Here is a 15,518-nt window from a genome sequence, read left to right on the forward strand (position 1 = left end):
TGTAACTTACTGTGAAACACCCTACTGTGAATTGTTCTGTTTTTCTGGGAATAGTAATTCGCTTGATTGGCCCTTTAGATGCTCACCGCTGCACTCACCTCTCTGTGCACAGCGTAGTCCTCCATTAGTCATTTTTCAAACTGAACACTGCTCCACACGTCTCTCCTGCTCACTTTCTGTGTCTTGTCCACGTTGCCCCCTCCATATTTCCCGCTGCCTGTGGCACTGCCTCGGCCTCTAATAATGTTATTAAGCCTCCTCATAGCCTCAGGCCACCACCCCTGCCCTGCTGTGTTCTCACTCTTTCTTCCATCACCCAAAGAGATGGGAACAGCAGTATGTCTTCCCAACCACAAAGCAACAACAATACCAAGATGAGCCGGCTTTTACACTCTGTTCTGAACAAATCCATTGTGACAAAGAAAAAAGAAAAAGAATCTCTTGCACTGAAAGGGAGCTAGAATCCAGAGGTGGTCCAGGATATGGCATGTTAAACATTACGTTTATCGACAAAAGGCCTCAGATTTACAGCTGGCAATATAACAAACACTATCCCAGTAAAATTGTATAAATCCATCAGGAGCAAAGGACAGGTGTTATTGCACATTGTTCAAGCTTTGCTTTGCACATTAACGTTTTTCATGCTATCTGATGGGAGCTACTGGACGGTTCTATATCCCCTGGTGGGCGGTTTGGACCACTCCTCTAAAGTGCCACAGCTCACCTGCATGAAGCAGCCAAGGAAGCAGAGAGCGTGAAGAGTCAGTCCTCCTGAGCCACAGCCACACATCAGCAGAGTTAGCAGCATCAAGATGCTCACTCCAGAAACACAAACCCTGCAGCCATTGTTGTAGCTGCAGCTCTACATGCACCTGTAGCGACACCTCCTCCTCCCTTCAGCCGACTCTGCCCCACCCCAGCTAGAACCAGCAGCCAGCATGCACCTGATCCAACCCTGCTTTACCTTAAAGAGCTGTCTGCTTATGGTCCCACCGTATTTTAGGGCTTTTGCTGACATCTAGAACATTATGTGAAACATGTGTGGCATCAAATATAAAAGGTGACCAAATAGCAATTTTATTTCTTCCTGTGGAGATAAATTGCAGGTTAAAGTAGACAGACATGACAGTCTTCACTGCCGTTGTGCAATGAGGGAGCGGATTCAAGAAGAGGCTTGATTCTCTGTCTCTGTCTGATACTTATATAGGAAAAATAGGTCAAGCACTGTATTTGCTGGAGCATTCAAAGAAAAGATGGGCTGTGCTGTAAGTAGGCAAAACTAAAAGGGAAAACAGTTGCTCTCTCAGTCTTCAGGGATGCCTAAAGCCTTCTAACTGTGGTGATATTCTGTCTGTATTCTGTCTCATTCATTTGACTCTTTTTACTTGACTTTTTCTTATTCTAATGCTGCTATTTAACTGGCATCTCTACCACACAGCTTTAACTGGTTCAAACCGTTTCTCTCCCTCCAGTAAAATTCAGTCTGGCAACAAGCTGGTGCTGGCCATCAACACTGAAGCCTGCCAGGGGAAGGACAACTTTGTCCGGTACCTGGAGCACGTTCAGGCGGTGGTCACTGTCAATGCCAGCCGTCGTGGCGACCTCAACATCAACATGACCTCACCCATGGGCACAAAGTCCATCCTGCTGAGCCGAAGGCCCCGTGACGATGACTCCAAGGTGGGCTTTGACAAGTGGCCCTTCATGACCACCCACACTTGGGGTGAGGATCCCCGTGGGACCTGGGTCCTGGAGGTGGGCTTTCAGGGCGAGGAGCCACAGCGCGGAGTCCTGAAGGAGTGGACTCTGATGCTGCATGGAACACAAAGTGCCCCTTATATAGACCAGATAGTGCGTGATTATCAGTCCAAACTTGCGATGTCCAAAAAGGAGGAGCTGGAGGAAGAGCTGGATGAGGCTGTAGAGAGAAGTCTGAAGAGCTTGCTGAGTAAAAACAACTAAAATCACTTGCATGTTGCAAACTTTCTCACTTTCTCTGATCTTTCTCCCTCTCTGCAGTCTTGCTCTATCCTTCTCTAAATCCCGCTGCATCTCCTCAGTTCTTCGTTATCCTCCCTTTTGTCTACCTCTCTTCCCCTCCTCACTCTGCTTTTTGTTATCAAGTGTTTCAATTAGCCCCCAACCTTCAATGAATGTTTCTTGTAATCCAATCATGATAAAAGTGTAACCTTTAATAATCTGTTTATAGAGAAAGCAAACTATATCAACTGAATTTTTACACTCTACAGAACTGTACATAAACCAAATATGATCCACTCTTTCATGCTCTTGCTTTGACTGCCCTGCACCTCTCTTCTGCCAACTGTTGTACAGTTTGTGACTGTAAATGATTTTCTGTGTCATTATACTTAAAGTTTAATATCTTGCAAAAAGAGCAGTGATACTTCTTTCTGTTTATATTTTTATGTGACATGCACTGTTTATATAAACAAGGAAAGGAATATGTGATTCATTTTGCAGCCAGTGGTCCTCAGTTCATATTTCATAATCTTTGACGTATACTATAATAAATCTATTCAGCTGTTTGTTAAGCACTTGAGTGATTTGCAACACATCACTGAACATAATGAGTGAAAATGGCTTGCCATTCTGTCATTTAAATGTTGAAAACACTGATAGGAAGACAAAAAAAAAAAAAATTGAGAAAGACAGAGAGTAATATTTTCTCTGTCTGAAAGATATATTCTGTAAAGTGGAGCACAAGGAGCATCCTGGTGGCCCAGCAGTCTACCATCCCCAGTTTCAATCTTTCCCCATGTGTCTTTCATTCTGTACTGTACTGTAAAATAAAGGGAAAATTCCCCCCTAAAAGAGGAGCCTGAGCAGCTTATGCCAAGGTATTCTTCACTTTATAGACACATGTTTTGGTTAAAGGTGCTACATCTTTGACATAAATCTGTCGAACATATGGAGAAGACCCAGTCTCACTGCATTTAGAGGAATGTCTGCTGCCACCTGGTTGGATTTTGCAGGAAATACATCTTGATAGCATCGAAGGACAATGACAGTTACTTTATGGCAGAAAGCAACATGTTTTATGAGAAATGTAGCAATAATTTTCAGAATCTCTTCTGCAATACGACGCAGCGTTTGAGACAACTAGTGATCAGTACCGTGATCTACCGAGCTACACTCAGACACAGTGTCTTTATCAACAATGGATACATGTTACATGTATCTCTGAACCCACAGAGAATTAGCACCAGATTCTGCCACTCCCTTCAGCTCCCTTCAGAGGATTTTAGCATCTTCCAGCTTGTTTTGGTGTTACAGCTATATTCGCCTACAAAAACTGGATATCAAAAACAGAAAAAAAAAAACTTCAAGAACCAGCAGACAAAGGTAGCGAGTAGCTGCTCAAAAAAGTGCAAAATTTGGCTAGATATTTCTAGCTTGCTAGCAGGTGTTCCTAACCAGCTATAAGTGGAGTTAAAAGTAAAGTTAAACATCACACTTCCGTTAATCATCCAAATGAATGCTAATGTTGTTTTGTTTTGCTGGATTTGTCAATAAGCAGCTGTTTGCCATCAACTTAAAAGGTGATAATATATCAGTGAATCTACAGCTTGTTTCTGCTGCCACCAAGTGGCCAAAAAAAAAAAAAAAATCCACTGATGTAGGTTTAATAGCAGAGAAGGAAAAGAAAAATGAAGAGTCAAGCAAAAGGCTATTTGTCGAACAATCTGCAATGTGGTTTATAGGAAACATAACAATAAATTTAGAAACTCAATCACTCACTAGCATGGGGGTCTACTAATTAGCATTCTCTCATTTGTCTGATTACACTTAGCAATCACACAGTAGGTTTATCAAAATACATTTGTTTCTTAAGGTTAAGTTCCACTCACCACCTTTTCTCTTCTTTCAATATTTTCTTCCCTTTGAGCTTTCAATATTCAGATATTTTCAGTATCTAACTGTAGCTTAATCAGACCAAATATTTCTTATTTTTCTGAGAAATCCTCATCTGTTCTTTCTTTCGTGTCTGGGATCATCTTTGTAATCTTCCGTTTCCTGTCTTTCCTCTCCTGTCTGTTCTGGAGACAGATTGGATCATACTACAGTAAATGGAGAGAACATTGTGAACTACTCAAGGCCACAAAAAATGAATGAGTTTCCTGTGGATGCGGCAGTGCTTCAGACTTCTTATCTAGTGTGGGTGTGAAGGATACTGTTATGTACACCACAAGATATGTGCATTTTATACATATAATACATTTAACATTTTTGTGACCACATACAGGCAGGCATAAGTGGTATCATGACCTACTGAATATGTGTGAGGTACATAGTGTCAGGCTAAAAGAGAAACAGAACGAGGCATCAATTAATGTCTTAATCTTTTTTATTAATCAATAGATCAAAGCAAATTAATACACAGCAAAATTGTGCTGAGGGCAGGCAATGGCATCCAATTGAACAAATGAGCTCAAAGGGGAAAGTTGGAGTTCTAAGACAGAGTTCAGAGGGTGGCACAACTTCTCATTTTTTATTTCTTTTGTTAGCAATTTTTACTCGTGGCGTGTAGCTTTGTTTTTCATTGTCCCAAGTTTTCAGACAGTAAAGGACTCGTAGCATGAGCATGGGTGTTAAGTCGAACAACAACAGCAGTACTTATGGAACCAGCAAAACGTATTCTGGACGCAAGACCAGAGACTGCAAGCAAATGGAAGAGCATTGAATATCAGAGCAGGAATGTGTAGTTGGTCTTCAAGCATGGTTGGTCTCAGAGACAAAAACATTGTTCTTATTACAGCAGTTTGAGGAACAGTGGTATTTATTTAGTCTGATACCAACATTCGTATCGTCTTCTGGTTAGTGGACCTGAACCATGTATGACCCTGGTGGAGTTGAATGACTCTTATGTCAGGTGATGTGGTTTCAATGTTTCTTCTTGCTGGACTTCTCGATCATGGTCTCCACCACCATAGACGTTTCTTCATAACCTTTAACCTTACGGTCATTGGAGAACTTCTCCACAGACTCCACCACCTCCACCTTCTCGTAGCTCATGGCATCTGGACTAAAGCTGCCAGAACTGGTGCTGGTGCTGGAGCTGGAGCTGGAGCTGGTGCTCGCACCTCGAGGCGCAGGCTTTGGAGTGGGTCCACTAGGCCCATTGTCATCCCTGTTTTTCTTGGGATGACTGGCAGCTGGGGTGGGATCTTTGGGGCCGGAACTTGGGCCTGAGGGTGGAGGGACTGGGCTTGGATCTTTAGGGTGAGGGTGAGGTTCTCCGTTTCTGTGCTTACCTTTACCTCCGTTCCCATCCTTACCTCTTCCACTCTGATTATCCTCCTTTGCTCCTCCACCACTAGATGGCAAAGTGGGACTGAGAGGCCTTGGGGTTATCATGGGCTGAGGAGGGGGAGGAGAGGGCATGCTACGTCCGTAAGGTTCATAGGGAGGCATCATTCCATCTCTGATAGTGACGAAGATGTGGCCGGCTGATGGTGTGGAGGTGCAGAAGCAGGGATCTGGGTAGCTGCCATCACCGGTGACAAGAACATAACGACCTTTGGTGTAGAAGTCAGCGATTGGCTCGGGTTTCTTGTACTTCCTCATTCTGTCTCTGACGATGTTGCAAAGAGTGTCAAAGGCCTTGCTGATCTGAGCTCCATCTGGGACATCCTGTGGAGACACTCCAGTGAGAACAGACCTCTGCTCTTTGCTCTTCACCCTCTCCTCCTGAACTTCCTCAGGGTTCCCCTTTGTTTCTTCATCTGGAGCCTCTCCAGCAGCTCCCCCGTTTCTTTCCTCCTGACCACTGTCCATCACATCTTTCGGGGTCAGCTCTTTCTTCTTCAGGACCTTCTTGGCCAGAATCTTCTGGCGGGGCTTGATGCTGGTGATATCTTGGATAGCCTGGGTGATATCTGGACACAAGTGAGATCATAAGTGAATTAGCTGGAACTGGTGAACTAAAAACAAAATAATGTAAGCACCAATGCAGCCAAATGTTCTGGGATGCTAAATACAATAAAGGTAGGGAGTTTTCTTAGTTGTATGAGATTTCTAAGGAAGAGTATGGTTGTCTCCAACATTGGCAGCTGATTGGATGTGCACTGCAAAGTGACTCTCAATGTTAACCAGCTGTGATGTGCCCTTACCTCTCCCCCTGCTTGATGCAGTGGGTGTGTGAGTGTAGCGATAATTAGTTGTGAACAGGGTAATGGGAGTGCCAATTATCGCTGAATTCAACCTGCAGGAAGGAGAGCAGTGAAATGTCAGCCATACAACGACCATATGCAGTTCTGCTATGCAGAGAAATCTGGTGAGGAAATCAATAATTTGCATTGTTACAAAAGGGAACATAATACCAATATAGCTCATTTAAGATGACAAAAACCCACTCTGCTTGTTGTTGCGCTAGAAGAAAATATCATTGTCACACAGGGCCACCTGCTGGCTGATTCTGCACTGTACATTAATCTGGTTACAACCGTATGTACCTCCAGTGTCGTTTGAAGCAGATCTAACCTCTATACCTAAGTCACTAAGGTATTTTGGTTAATGTAATATATTCTACTGTTTCTCTGAAATTGAATTGTTATTGTTTTTCATTAAAGAAGTGCTTGTCAAGAGGCACGAGATGACCTTCTGGTACCTTTTGAATTTGTGAATGGGGCCATGAAACAGCGTTTAGACCTCCATGTAGTGATATAAAATTTACAGAAATGACCATTGAACAATTAAACACTTAAATTAAGTAAAACATTAAAAGTAACACAGTCAGCAGCTGCAGCTGTCGATCTACATTCATGCTAATTTCATAGTTAAACCCATTTATATTGGGCCTAATGTGGTGGTGGTGGAGGCAGTCTACCTGTTATCTTCGTTCTCGATGATCCTCTTGTACCTCTCCAGCTCATTCTCAAGAGATGTCTGGTACATGGCCAGGTGGCGACATTCACTGGTGTACTTCTCCAGGGACCTCTCAGCTTCTTCGATCTCCTTCCGCAGAGATTCGATTTGTTCGTTGTACATCTGGATCTCATCATCGTAGTTCTCCTGTGTGTTTTTGATGGCTTGCTCCAACGCTGTGGTCTGAAAGAAGAGACATTATGCTTAAAAAAAAAATCCCAAGGGCCTTAAGGACGTCATTACTACTACTACTACTACTACTACTACTACTAATAATAATAATAATAATAATAACAATAATTTATAATGTATTTCGAATGGAAGAAATGCTAAGAATAAAAATAAAGAATTGTATTTGTCAACAATAACACAGGGGTTAAATCATTAGTCTTTCATTTAAAATTTGTGCACCTGAAGTGTTTTTTGACAGATAAAACTATTTTACTGTTGCAAAACAATGCAATTAAAAATATGGTTAAAAAAAAACACATTGTAAGCCTTATGGAGACAGAGTACATGGCATAAATGGTGCACAACCCTCTGCACACTTTGCAGAGGTATGTGCAAACCCTGTGGGAACAAAGCAGCCGAGTGAAAAAAACATTAACTTTGAAAATCAATGGAGGTTCTACATTTGATTGTGTTTTATTTCATTAAACTAAAGTAGTTCTGTGAGTCATTTCCCGTGGGGAAACACTGTCTTCACAAAAGCTTTAACTACCCTGCTGTCATAAGGTGGTCGTGGCTGACATCTAGTGGTACCTCTGCAGCATCTAGCTTTTAGTGCAACATTGTGGAGGCTGCACAGTGAAGGCCTATTCAGTGAGTAATTATTAATAATCCATTAATGACTATAAAAACATAAAAACAAAGTGAAATGAGAAAAATCATTGAAAAAGAATATGTTAACCTTGTAACATATTTATCACTTGAAACACACAGGAGCCTGGATGAGTCTTAGTGGTGTCTGTCTTTGAATGGGAATACATTTGGTTCCTTTGAGATCTCTCTGTAAATACCAGCTTGGTGGTAAAACACTGCACGCGTAATAGGCATGACACCCCCGTTGTCATGGTGACGGTGTGACCCACCTCGGCCTGTAGGCGTTGTTTCTGAGCCTGCAGCTGACAGAGGGCGCTCTTATATTCCTCCAGCTGACTCTGCAGCCCTGGCACTTTCCTCTGGGCCAGCAGCTTCTCCTGCTCCTTTTACACAATCAGCACAAAATCAGTGAGAACATGCACAGAGTTGCAGCCTATCCTTACAACTAGAAGATTACACCACACACACCCACCCACCCACCCACACACACACACACACACACACACACACACACACACACACACGTTTTTATCCTTACCCTAACCCTAACCATAACCACTATTTGCCTATTCCCAACCCTATACCTAACCTAACCTTACCTAACCTGTAACCCTATGCTCAGTCTTCACCCTAAAATTTAATGATTTACATCATAAGGGGACCTGCATTTTGTCCCCATAAGGCAGGTGAGTCCCCACAATGTGACTGTGTAAACAGATTTTTGTGATGATAACATGATGAATACCTGGTCACACTCATGGCACTCATGGCAGTCACCGGCAAAGCTACATACCCGGGATTCTCATAACTGCTGCACTCTCTTGTCGTCCACAAGCTCCACAAGGCCTTTTTTGATAAATATTTTGCACTTTGCAGCTTTATTTGTTCATACCATCCTGGACTGTTGGTACATATAGAAGCCACATACAACCTCAGGCACCACCCTGATGAAGCCATGAAGCTGAAAATGTTGAACTATGGAATAAAACTTGGTGCACTGGAGAAGAGCTGGGTTATGTGTGTTCATCTTGGATGGCCGCTCTCACTGGTTTACACCTTGCTTTGCATGACTTCTCGCAATTTCTCAATGTTAGAAATTGTTTTCTCATGACATTTCAGCAAAAACCTCCCAAGATGCCAAAATCCAAATGAAAGAAACAAGATGACGTGGTTTAGTGGGGTGTTCAGCATCACAAGCTGCCAGAACAACGTCTCTGAAATTTTACTGGAGGGATAGAAGACAAGTTATCCAAAAAATATACCTTTTTTAAAGTGTTTTGATGATGGTGTTGGACAACTCTACCTAACATGTCCGTCCAAAATCTACCTGTTTAAATGTGGTGTTATCTGGTGGCTAAAACGGCCAGAGCATATGATTCACATGATGTGTTTCCCTTCATTTGTCACCCATTTGTATAAACCCCAATAGTTACAGATCATAAGCTCCATAACATGAAGTCTCTCCAAGCTTACCTTTTTCCCTTTTTCTCTGGATGTCAGCTCAGCACAGCCTTTATCCACTGAGGTTTAACTCAACCAATTGAATAATTTCTGCATCCCTCTCAGAGCTGTTTGTATAAATAAGACTCCAGTCTGCTACACAAATGCTTGTCACTTTGCTCCAAAAATTAGCATGCACAGACATGAATGATGTGTCCTGACACTCTCAAACTGCTGGCCTGTCCATGTGTCCCGCAAATGCACACACACATACGCACAACAAAACATAGACAAATGCAAGCACAGGCAGCCAATTGAACTGAATAGCTAGTAACCTCATCAACCCCAGACACGTAGCCAGGGCTGACACACATGCAAACACCATCTTCTCCCCCAGGGACTGCAACGCACACACACACACAGTGACAACATTAGTGACCTCACCTCGGAGATGCCCACTGACACATTGGGAACAAGGGGAAGCGTCTGGTTGATTTGCTGCAAAATGTTTACATAGGTCTGGATCTCTGCAAGGTTCTGTGTAGAGAAAGACGATGTGAAAGGAAAACACAGAATATTACTCAGCAAAAAAAGAAACGTCCCCAAACTATTTTATTTTGCAACTTTGCAAACCATTTTATGCTCTTTCTGCAAACGTCTTGCTTATTTGCTTTACATTTGTTATTGAGGATTGCGTGAGAGAATGAAAGAATCCAATAAAAGGCTTTCATTAAGCTGAAATACACTGATAAATGGTGCAGCATTTCTTTACAGCAAAGAGAGTTTCTTTTAAAATCCATTTGTACAAGCATAATTTCTGACTTGGTAATAAAGAGGAGATATATTTCCTCTCCCCGCAGGATTACTTCAAAGCTCGGGCCCACAAGTCCAATCTTCATGTGACGCAACTCTCTATTCTTTCCCATATAATATAGCAACAGCAGTTCCCTATGATATACTATCTTAATATTGCAGAGTCATGTATTAATTCATTGTCAAGAGCAGCATTGGATGGAAATTAAAAAAGAGAGAGAGAAACTGCTATAAAAAGCACGTCTAGTGTAACTGTCTTGTTTTCTTTGGTCTCAGCAACTTTGTGTTGCACCTATAAGCCTTTTTTATTGGACAAAAGATCATTTTTCAGTTTTTTGTGTTTCCCCTGTGCTCTCCTGTCATATGTCAGTGCCTGCTAAGAGAAGTGTGACATTATCTCTGAAATCCTCTCCTCACTCACATCACAGAAGGTAAATTGTTGCTAAAGCCCCAGGAACATCATAGCACATGTTTTGGCACCTATGTGAGGGTTTTTGCGCCTTGTGATTCAGGAAGTAGTGGCCTGAGGTCAGCAGTGTTCAAAAGCAACAGAAGGAAAACATACACTGTGGTCTGAAATACTCTGAGCTTATACTCTTTGATGTGGATCCATGCAAAACACACTGCGCTGAGTGAAAGATGCTGTCAGAAAGAACAATATGGGCGGAATTTGAAAATAAGGCAACCTTTAAAGAGCGATATCTCAGAGATATAAGCTGCTTTGAATGATGACAAGGACTTATTATAGTCATTTCTCATTGGCCAGGTATGTAAAAGCCATAAGCGATAAGGATAACTATAATGTGAGCATCAATGAAATTGCTCACTGTCACGCCTTATCTATCCTCTTGCATCAATATACAATGATTTATATAATCTGATAAAGCCCACGACACTCTCCCCTTGGCCACTGAGAAAAAAACAATTACTGTCTTATATTTTATTTAATTATGTTGACTTTTAAAGGTACACATTAAATTCTGCCTAATATACAATTTAATTAGATTTAATTAGATTTTAAGCAGATTTAATGTCCCCAGTGAGAGATTTGTTTTCACTGTCAGTACAACACTGAAACACACTGATAAGGACAATACATACAAAAATAAAGTGCAATGTAAGTGGCATAACTATAGAAAGCGTCTGATCCAAAATCTTTATTGCATGATAACATATCAGCTAAAGAGGTGTGGTGATTGTAGGGGTTGTTTGAGACCATCTATTTTCACAGTAAGCTTCCTTTCCAGTTTAATTTTGATCTTTTAGCATCAGCACCACTGACCTTCTTGTGTCTGTCTCTGGTGGAGTTGATGTCGTCCTGCAGGAACTGTGATTGGATCTGGTACTCCAGGTTTCTGAGCAGGGCACCGTCAGCCTCCTGCAAGATGAGAGGAGAGGAGAAGGGGTGAAACAAAACAAGAAGAGAGGAAACCAAGGGGGAAAAACAATGGAAAAGTACAGTATACTGTACAGGTGTACTGAATTCAACAAATACAGTCAAAGAACACCTCAGTGACATACTGCAGTCATGTGTCTGCGGTAGGTTCAGTCCAAACTAATTGAATCTTTTATATTCACCAATCATAAACCATTTTTAACATTTACATTGCAAATTAGATCTCTTCTCTTTGAGTAAAGTTACTGTATTTCTTCAATCAAATGTCGGAGAATTTGGATGCAGAGTTAACGCTGTCATTCATTCATTTATTCATCCATGTGTGAACAAACCGTTCGTGCAGTACCTTGTTCAACTGTTCCAGCGTGCCCCGTAGCTGTTCTTGATAATCACATTCATTTCTATATCTGGAACATAAAACATCTCAGTTATGTGTTAACACAGGAAGAGGTTCTGTGGTGGAAATTCTTGTGAGCTGAAGGAGGGAGTTCACCAGGAGACTTCAGATGTGTTATGCAGAGGTATTTATTGCAGGCTTGATGCATCAAGGAGAAGTTGATGAGCAACACAATGTCCACAAATGAACCAAGGTAGTGCCACATCAAACTCTGAAGATGTCCGATCTAATGGGGTGTATTAATACCGCCAATGTCACATGTTTTCCCTTCTATTCCTTGAACTATTTCCTTATTATGGATATTCTGCACCCTCCTTCTACATTTCTGGTACTCTATTGGATAGTCAAAGCCCAAACAATAGCTCATACCATACTTACGTATGCCCTGACATCCATCCCTCTAACTGAGGACACTTTTGACCTAATTCCTAATTCCTGACCTAATGTCAGTCTATACAGTTTATCTGCAAGACCTTGGCTACCTCACGAGGAGAGACTTCCTATCTGCTGTCTGCTAGAATGGCCTCCAAATATTATGTTGTGTCTCTGTCTGAGGCCTCTGTGTTATCCAACCCTGAGACTTTTGGGCGCCTTAATACAGAATGCCTGTGATAGAAAATTCCCTCACAGGTTCAACGTGACGCGATCATGCTGAACTACAGTATTCCATGGTGCAGGAATACACACTTTAAATAATCTGTGTGTTATTTAAGTCTGACTGCACGTCTGTGTTGTGTGCTGACATGGAGACGGGACAGATTCTCAAACTCATCTCTCTCTTGAAACATAACACCTTTATGTTTGAAACATGTCGGAGTTGGTCAGTGTTCTCAACATGTCAGTAATCTGCTGAGGATTTGCTGCCTACAGACAGACTGATTACACTATTTTGGTAGATAGGTGAAATTAAATACTTGGTCTGCCTCAATTCGAAAAAACTGCAGATGGTTTTGTTTTTATTGCCTGCAGGTTTTGGGACATCTGCCTCAGATCAGTGCGGCTGAAGTGAATTGAATTTCTTTTGTGGTGCTCACAGAATTGGTTACTCTGGATAATTCACGGACGTCATTGTGAGCAGTTTTCACTTGAACTGCTTTCTATGGAACAAATCAGCAAATAGTCCCCATTGAACCTGCTGATGTTCTGTTCGTGGACTCTCCACAGTAACATGGACTCTTTCTCGAATGAAATGTTGCTTGTCTTCAGTGTCTTCAGGTGCTGCCTGACATTTATGTGAGCAATACAAATGAAATTCGTTTTACCTCTATTATATTTAGCAGAGACATTGATATTACCAATGGTGAGAAAATGAGTCTTTTTTTCCCCCTGTGATTGGGGTGAAGTGACCTTTTAATTTACTGTAATTTTGATTTTTTTTATCTATTGGATATCTTGTTTTATGATGTCTAGTATTGAAGGCCAAACATGTTACAGTAATCAGAATGCATTTATTTTTCAGCAGTTTGCATGATGACCTTGTCTTAATCCGTCCTGACATTGTTTATCTATTGATTTATAGGTTCCCTTATTATCTGAGAAGTATCTTTTGATTTTTTTTTAACCACATTCTTCTAATTCTGAGAACATCTCACCACTCAATCACTCCACCTCTGAAGAAGTCTGACCTTTGCCACACAGATAAGACCAACCACTGCCCACTCTCTTACTTGCTGGTGAATTCATCCAGCATTCGGCAAGCATCTTTCAGCTCTCGGTCCAGCTTGGCACGGTCAGAGAACAGCTCTCGGATGCGCTGCCTGTTGACTTCAATCTGCTCTGTGAAGGCCTCCTCTAGGCCGCTGGCCTCTTCCATCCGCTGCAGCGTCTCCAGCTGTTTGCGGAACACGGCGTTGCGTTGCTCCAGTACTCGGGCCCTGTTGATGTACCGGGCAAAGCGGCTGTTGAGCTCCTGAAGGCTCTCCCAGCCCTGGATGGCTGAGATGCCTGCAGAGGATTCAGAGTACTCAGGTTCCTCATCGAAGACATCTGAGCGCTCATACTTTTCCTTGCGCACCTCGCGCAGGTAGCTGGTCTTGAACATGGTGGTAGGTTTCTCTCCCGTGGGTTGGTGGTATCCCCGGAGTGCCTGGTCCCCTTCCGCACCTTTATTGTGTGAAAACTCGGGTGCTCACCCTTGGCTGTCTCATGCTAGACTAAACACTGCACAGCACTGACTGGTGGCGAAATAGCCCCTAAAACCTCCCCCTGGCTGTGGCAGCGCATGCTGTGAGCCTGGGACCTTCCAGAGTGTATTGTTGCCTTTGTGGCAGAGATTAGAAAAGCCATGCTGTTGATGACAAAGCAGAACCACAAAAACAAACAACTGACTGGCCTGCGAAAGCACTGGGTTGTCACACACCATTATTTTGGTTCTTAGTCAGCTGCTTTCTAGATCCCTGTTTGATATGGCAGACTGGATAGTGGCCCACCACAGGACAGAGGGGAAATTTCGTGCAGTGCAATTTCTGTGGACTGTGGAGAACAGTTCTTGCCAGAAGTGCCCATGTGTTGACACACTGCACACACCACCCTGAAAAAAACTGTTGCTTTTTGTTTACAGGTGGGTACTAATTTTGTTTCGCTGCATGATCTCAAAAGCATTACATAAAACACCCTAAATTACTTAAATGTATTCATGTTTGCTCACAGGCAGCAGGCAGGCCTTGCTGAGAAACTGTGCTGCATGATCTTACAATACAATGACTGTTTAATGGGTGTTCTGTCATGGTATTAATTCTGTCTATAGCCAAATTAACACTAAAAAAAGTAACAAACAAGGTAAAATTGGACTGAGCAGCTGGGGATGTAGTCCTGATCTAGATATCTAACAACAATCTCAATCTTTATTTCTACACACTGTTTGGTTTGCTTTGAAGAAACAAATCAAAGAAAAAAGCAAATCAAATGCAAAATACGTGACAATATCTGTGTTCTACTGGGAAGACAGCTGTGAAGCTGAACTCTCACCACTTTATTGTTTTAACAAAAGAGAAAGCCTTCATTTGTTTTCCTCATGGTGCTTTTACCCAACATCGCTCTATATATCTTCATTTCCCCTTTCCATTACCCTTCTTTCTCTTACACTTAGGATAACATTTACATGGTTGAGAGTAAGTTTGCTCCCTGCAGGCTTCTGGTACAAGGTCAGTCAAAATGTCCCTCTAGACAGATCTGGCGAGCTGTCTGTAAAACAGCTTTACATCAGCATTTCAGCATATTTTAGCCCCAGCAAACCTGCAGACTCAAGGGCGGACTGTGATAGTTAAGCTGCAGAGTGAAATGAAGCTACCAGACAAAAACATAATAGACAGAATCTAAATATGATATTGTATTTTGTAATTATATTGCTCATACACTACATATATTCTGCTTGAAAAATCAAACTTATGATTCACTATGTCTTTCTATTGTTTAGCATTCAGTACTCACCATTTCCCACAATACCACGAAAGGGAATGTTCGCTCCAGCTAATGAGAGATCTCTTGAAAGACATCCAACCCAGTGCCTGTGTGAAACTCCAACCATATGCAGGAATCTGTAGCAGTTACTAACATGCTATGAATATTTTATAAATCATTCTGTCATTGTGTATGTGTGGTGGCATAAATCTTCAAGCCTTCAGAGCATCAATGTGCACTGAGACATTTTTCATCTATGGGACTTACAAGTTGCAAAATGCAGTTACTAGTGTGGACAATACATAGACTGACATTGTGTGCATCAGTCATTGCATTCTTTCAAAGAAATGTCACACAGATTTCATT

The 15,518-nt window shown here is 42.0% G+C and overlaps 2 protein-coding genes across 2 annotated transcripts in view; one reads left to right on the forward strand and one right to left on the reverse strand.

Moving 5' to 3' along the window:
* Window positions 1–2,552, forward strand: part of pcsk2 (proprotein convertase subtilisin/kexin type 2) — a 28,812-nt gene extending 26,260 nt beyond the window's left edge. Inside the window, exon 12 of the mRNA XM_070976974.1 lies at window positions 1,473–2,552. Coding sequence (XP_070833075.1) covers window positions 1,473–1,962 — 490 coding nt within the window. The 3' untranslated portion in view covers window positions 1,963–2,552. The remainder of the gene's footprint in view (window positions 1–1,472) is intronic.
* A 2,125-nt stretch (window positions 2,553–4,677) lies between these two features.
* On the reverse strand, window positions 4,678–13,794 carry LOC139340875 (filensin). Its single transcript, XM_070976973.1, has 8 exons — window positions 13,421–13,794; window positions 11,703–11,763; window positions 11,243–11,338; window positions 9,592–9,684; window positions 7,977–8,090; window positions 6,848–7,068; window positions 6,132–6,223; window positions 4,678–5,897 (listed from the first exon to the last, which is right to left on the reverse strand). Exons 1-8 carry the CDS (start codon window positions 13,792–13,794, stop codon window positions 4,903–4,905), a joined length of 2,046 nt encoding a protein of 681 aa, XP_070833074.1. The 3' UTR covers window positions 4,678–4,902.
* Window positions 13,795–15,518: the final 1,724 nt, after the last annotated feature.

This window comes from Chaetodon trifascialis, chromosome 13, assembly GCF_039877785.1.
Source record: "Chaetodon trifascialis isolate fChaTrf1 chromosome 13, fChaTrf1.hap1, whole genome shotgun sequence".
NCBI lineage: Eukaryota > Metazoa > Chordata > Actinopteri > Chaetodontiformes > Chaetodontidae > Chaetodon > Chaetodon trifascialis.